Source organism: Gekko japonicus, unplaced genomic scaffold (assembly GCF_001447785.1).
Source record: "Gekko japonicus isolate JY-2015 unplaced genomic scaffold, Gekko_japonicus_V1.1 scaffold4163, whole genome shotgun sequence".
NCBI lineage: Eukaryota > Metazoa > Chordata > Lepidosauria > Squamata > Gekkonidae > Gekko > Gekko japonicus.
The window spans coordinates 69,825-75,698 of record NW_015171625.1 but is presented as its reverse complement, the minus strand read 5'-3'; the positions used below and the strand labels follow the sequence as shown (position 1 = coordinate 75,698).

The 5,874-nt window shown below is 45.3% G+C and overlaps 1 protein-coding gene across 1 annotated transcript in view; it reads left to right on the top strand.

The window, feature by feature from the left end:
- The window catches only part of LOC107117788 (solute carrier family 12 member 7-like), a 56,204-nt gene that overhangs the window by 28,052 nt on the left and 22,278 nt on the right, over window positions 1-5,874 (top strand). Inside the window, exon 10 of the mRNA XM_015419954.1 lies at window positions 846-962. Coding sequence (XP_015275440.1) covers window positions 846-962 — 117 coding nt within the window. The remainder of the gene's footprint in view (window positions 1-845; window positions 963-5,874) is intronic.

Sequence of the window (5,874 nt, the reverse complement as noted above, 5' to 3'; positions counted from 1 at the left end):
GAGTCACTTTGCAAATTTTCTGGATCTTAGTGCAAATTTTGTAGATCTATGTTTTCCTAAGGACAAGAGGATTTGTGTTTTAATATATTTATAAGTCAGCTTCTTGTGCTGAAACACTGAGAGCAGCCCAATTATCAGGGCTGAAAAATACATGTTTTGTTTGCTGGTTCCTCTCCGTGCAGCAAAAAGAAACTGAGCCATAATCTTTTGGTCGCCACACTGAGAGCAAGTCCGCACAACTGTTTTCCAAAGGCCTTGCTTCTTTCCTTCCACACACGGCTGATTCTGGAGTTCTGTGTCACTGGGCTGCATTTTTTCCTCAGAAAGTCTAACCAGATGTTTTGTTGTTGTTGTTATTGCTGGACCTTAACTTTGCTATCTGGCATGAAATATTTCCAGTACATTTTGTCGTGAGCCTTCTCTGTAGAATGCATTTCTCATGTGAATTGACTGGATCTACAAAAACTCTTGTTTTGAAACAAGAAGTGTCCTTTTTGAAGGAGAACCCCAACGTGCATTCAGAATTCCTCGTACCAAAACATTAGTTAGATATCAAACACACTACCTCCAGTTGAGGAACAGTAAATAGTTTTCCTTCTCTTTGGGAGAAACCATCAAGCCTTTGACAGGCCTGCAGAGTCGTGGGACTGAGGTTGGAGACGGTCGTTCCAGTTTTATCACGTCTTGTGAGAAGCAGTCAAAGGGCAGAAAGCAAACGTGATGGGATGGATGCAGAGTTGTTCTTCTTGTTTTAATTTGCTGGCATTGTGTTTTTATGAGCTAACACGAGTAATGGTCTCCTTTTTCTGTATGCTGGTGGCACCCGGTGACCCTTCCTGTCCCAGATTCAGAGCATCACGGACGGGTCCCGTGGCTCAATCAGAAGAAAGAGCCGCTGTAGCCCACACTGTATTGGCCAAGATGTAGACAGTCTGCTACCTAATGACACTCAGGAGGAAGAGGTAGACATTGTGCTGTGTGGTTGTTCCATTCCCATTGTAACACTTAGAGTGCCACTGTGTACGACAGCTGTACTAGCACCTGCTATTGACCTGCTCTTCTAATGACTACTAACTGCTTGGTTAATCAGCAGGGCCCATGCCCAGACACGCCCTGACTCCATCCTAAAAAGCATGCGGGGCTTTAATCACTGTGATGGATAATTCATAGTTTGTGCTTTCCTGCCTATTCACTCCCGAATTAATCCCAAGGCGATTCTAACTTGATTTTTGTCGCACTAAACAAAATAGGCGTCCGGCTTTGGAATGCCAGCAGTCTGTTCTGCTTTTGTGCTGGTGTCTTTTGTTGCCTCCTTGGAAACACTGATCAGTACATACATTGCATAACGTTCTTTGGAATGCCAGCAGTCTGTTCTGCTTTGCGCTGGTGTCTTTTGTTGCCTCCACTGATCAGTACATACACTGCATAACGTATCTCTTTCCTTTCAAGTAAAAAGGTAAAGGTTCCCTTGCTCGAAAGCCAGTCGAATCCGACTATAGGGATGCGGTGCTCATATCCATTTCCAAGCCGAAGAGCCAGCGCTGTCCGAAGACGTTTCCGTGGTCATGTGGCCAGCATGACTAAACACCAAGGCGCACGGAACGCTGTTACCTTCCCACCGAAGTGGTCCCTATTTATCTACTTGCAATTTCTTGCTTTCGAACTGCTAGGTTGGCAGGAGCTGGAGCTAGAGACGGGAGCTCACTCCGTCTTGCAGCACCCGGGTCTCAAACTGCTGAACTACTGACCTTCCACAGCCTGCAGTTCAGCGTCTTAACCACTTGAGCCACCGCAGCTTCCTGGGAAAAGAACCAACTTCCCTTCAGCAGCTTTACTTCTCCTGTCCCATAGCATCATTCCATTTCTCTCCAAAAATGCTAAAGATTACAGGACACTAAAAATCGCTGAAGGTTATTTTCAGTACGGAGTGGTGACTTGGATTCTGTGTAATTTGCACTGGGGACAAATTTAAAGTTTTCACCCAAATGATACTTCTGTGCCAAAGTCAAATTCTGATGCAAACAGAGCACATGATTCTGATTTCGCTTCCCATCAGGGGTGATAAGGAATTCTGTAGAGCACTGAAGCCCAGCCCCCATCAATGGAGAAGCATATTCAGCCTGCCATTCTGGCTCCTGTATTTTAGGCAGAAATTGGTTAGATAGGGTCAAGCATAACTTCACAACCATAAAGGCTACAGACCCGCTCCCCACCCCTGATACTGAATTCTGTGCCCCAGCAGAACTGGAGCACATGAACATCCTTTCTTGAATGCTGTAACAAAGCAAGACATCCGATCAAGGCCAGTGCACACTAAGTGATTGTCATGTACGTGTTTTGGTGTTGTTGTTTTTTAAAAAGAGGTGCCGGAGCTCTCAAAAGGGAAATGAAGTTTTCAGTCTGTATCCTGAAAACTCATGAACTTTTAAACGTTTTAAAAAGAATTTTGTTGAAGAGGTTCTGGAACTCCGTTCCAGCACAAAAGCCCTGGTCATGTAGAAGCTGCTATAAATTGCAAACCGTGATGGCTGACTGCACACAGGAAGCTGCTGGCGTGCACTTGGTGACTTTGTCTTTTGAGGTCTGAAGTGGCATCAAAAAAATAAAATCACCCAGGTTGCTTGGCAAACTCAAGAGAGCAGTCTACCCTAATGGTACCAGTAATATTTAGTTTGTTCAATGCAGGTAAATATTCAGAAGAAATGCAAGTTACCCAAACGGTTTGGGGTTTGTCCTGAGATCAGGGCCGGCTCACTCACTAGGCGAACTAGGCGATCGCCTAGAGTGGGACGGCCCTTAGGGGCACCAAACTGCACCCGGCCCCGTACTCTGGGAGTTTCTTGATTATTTGTGTTTTTCATTCTTCCTAAAATGCATTTATTTTTGAAAATTGGTGGGCACACGGGGGGGGGGGCATAAGGGATCCTCGCCTGGGGTGCAAAATAAGCTGGAGCCAGCCCTGCCTGAGATAATAGCTGCCTTACTGGAACAGAAATGTAGTTACGTGAGCCTATCAAAAAAGAGGGTAGAAATTCTAAAGCACTGAAATTCTAAAGGACTGAAAAAATCAGGACTGAAAGCAGCCCTCTTCCTGTGGTAGGCTTGCCAAGTCCCCCCGGGGGGTGGGGAACCCCCCGCTCCAGAGGCCCATTCCCTACCGCCCGCGAATCGGGCCCCGGGGGGGAACCCCACCCCAATGTGCACATCACCCGGAAGTGACGCGGGCACGCCAGGTAGCATGGAAGCGGCACACATGCTCCAGCCGCAAGCCGGGAGTCCCCCGCTGCGGCTTGATTCTAACTTGGCAACCGTATCCTGTGGAACCAGCCAAGATGGCTGCCGTAGCTAGGGTGATCATAGCGCCCCACTCAGCTGAGTCCATGGCATGGTTGTAGATACGGCAGTGCCTTTGTATCTCCTGTGGGGTGCCAAATGCCATACATTTTGAATGAGCAAAACGTCTTAAAAAGCATTTCCCAATTTTTCAGGGAAAAGGCCCCCTAAAAAACACATTCCCCTCCTGTTGTCTGTCCCCCCCCCCCATGAAAACAGCAAAATCACATTTGACTCTTACATAATATATAAGCTTTTATTTAAGCCCATTCACAGTGAACTAAGTGGCACTTCAAGTGTGAAGCCTGTTCATACCCAAATACCACCACTTCTAGTATATAGCATTGTGGTGCATTCTTTTTGTAGTTTCCTTTTAGTATGGTGTATGTGTTTAAAGCAATGTCAAAAAACCTCTAGAATTAGAATATAGAAGCTGTTATCCTTGTCCACACTTTTAAAATGTTTTTGTATTTAAAACGCTGTGATTTCTAAATGTTTTCAGTCCCGCAGTAATGGATGTCTGAAATTATCATTTATGTTCTAAATACTGAAGTATATTTTATTAAATTTTGATGTTTAATATTTATTAATGTTTCATATTTATTGGATACTATTTACTTTTAAGTATGTGCTATGATTTGTCATAGATCTATTGCATTTGTAGGTCCATTATTTGTTTCACAGGTCTTATGCTTGTTTGAGAATTGCTTTTCAAGATAAAATCGAGGAAGAATGATCCCCTAGTATGAACTACTAAGGAACAATAGACAGTATTCATCGTCATGGTACCTGTGCGGTCTCACATGGGTACTGCGCGTGTGCAGGCCTGTGGCGGACAGGTTTTGGAAGCTCAAAACAACTGAGGGCCCCCCCTTCTCCCCCCCCCCCACTGTTTCCTGCCTTTTCCAGCAGAGCTGCTGCTGCTGCGAGAGGTTTGCTAGTAGAAGCTCTGGCTCGTCTTCAACCAGCACTAACTGCCAGCAATTTCTACCTCAGTCCTCTGTCTCCAGAGACCCTAGTGCTCAGACAAGGGCACAAAAAGTGCTCTTCAGAAATGCAGGCCCTGTGGGTCAAAATCCCCCACACTGACAGCTACAAGAAATGTCTCTTATGCCTTAGTGCAGTGATGGTGAACCTTTTAGAGACCCAGCACCCAAACTGCGACCCAAAACCCACATCATCATCATCATCATCATCATCATCATCATCATCATCATATTTATTGCATTAGCAAAAAAGCCATAGCAACTGTACAGGTTTGATTGTCAGGGAAGTTATCAGACAATAGCACTGAAACTACCCAAGGAAGCACTTATTTATTGCAGAGTGCCAGCACGGCAATTTAACCTGAATACTGAGGTTTTACTTTAGAAAAAAACCACTCATATATTAACTTAAGATGATCCAAACAAAGTAAGGAAAGCAATCCCAAATGCTTTCATTTACTTAAAATTATTTGGTAGAGAATTCAACATTTTAATGATGGTCTGGGCCTGGCTGGGGCGATGGCACGCGTGCCCACGGAGAGGGCTCTGAGTGCCACCTCTGGCACCCGTGCCATAGGTTCGCCACCACTGCCTTAGTGAAGAGCACAGGGTCTTGTGCTGGTTTCAGGGTGTCGGCTTTTGAGGGCCAAAGCCCCGTGTCTGACAAAAGGAGCTTTGACTCCCGGAAACTCACTCCCTGAAACCCTTGTTGGTCTCCAAAGTGCGACTGGACTCAAATCTAACTGCCCAGGAGAATAGCAGCCATTGGATCAGGCTCGCCAGGCGGTGGCCCTCGGGTCTTGTGGCTCACTGGGGGGCAGGAGTCTGAAGTCTCGGGGCTGTTGGCGGTCCACTTGATGGCTTCATGGAGGACCTCTGTGCCTGCGTGCTTTTGTGGTGACAACTGAGCATGTCAGCTGGAGGCAACCTGGCATCAGCAGCTCAAACTAGAGTTTATTCTGAGCACGCAACTAATCACCATGTTGTTTTTTGAGCCAGAGAAAGGAGATTGTAAACTGCTCTGAGACTCCTTTGGGTAGTGAAGACCAGGGTATAAATCCAGTCTCCTCTTCTTCATCGTCTAAATATGGGATAGAGTTTTAGAGTTCCAGAATTCAGATTCCAAATGACAGAACCTCCAACCTCCAGGACTTTTTGAAGCTGGATATTTGTTGTAGACAAAACAATGTTTGGTGGGTCATGTCATTCCTGCATTTTTTCTTTAAGGTTTCACCTTTTTTATAGGTTCCTTTTATGGGTTTCTGGAAAGTGAGAGTGTGTGTGTGTGTGTGATGTGTGTATGTTTCCCTTGTCCTTTCAACAGTGGCCATTCTGTATGTCATCTTATCAGCTCCGGTATTGAAGTTTAACACATACATGCATTTCCTGATCTGGAAACAGTATTTGAGCCCGCCTGAGGTCAACTGAAGGATGGACTTTCCTCTATTTTGATAAATCACTCAGATATGTGATTAGCTTTAAACTAGGAACTAACCCTCTTGAATATAATGGGTCTTCTAACAAGTTTAAACATTAAAGTGCCCTTTTTTCCCTA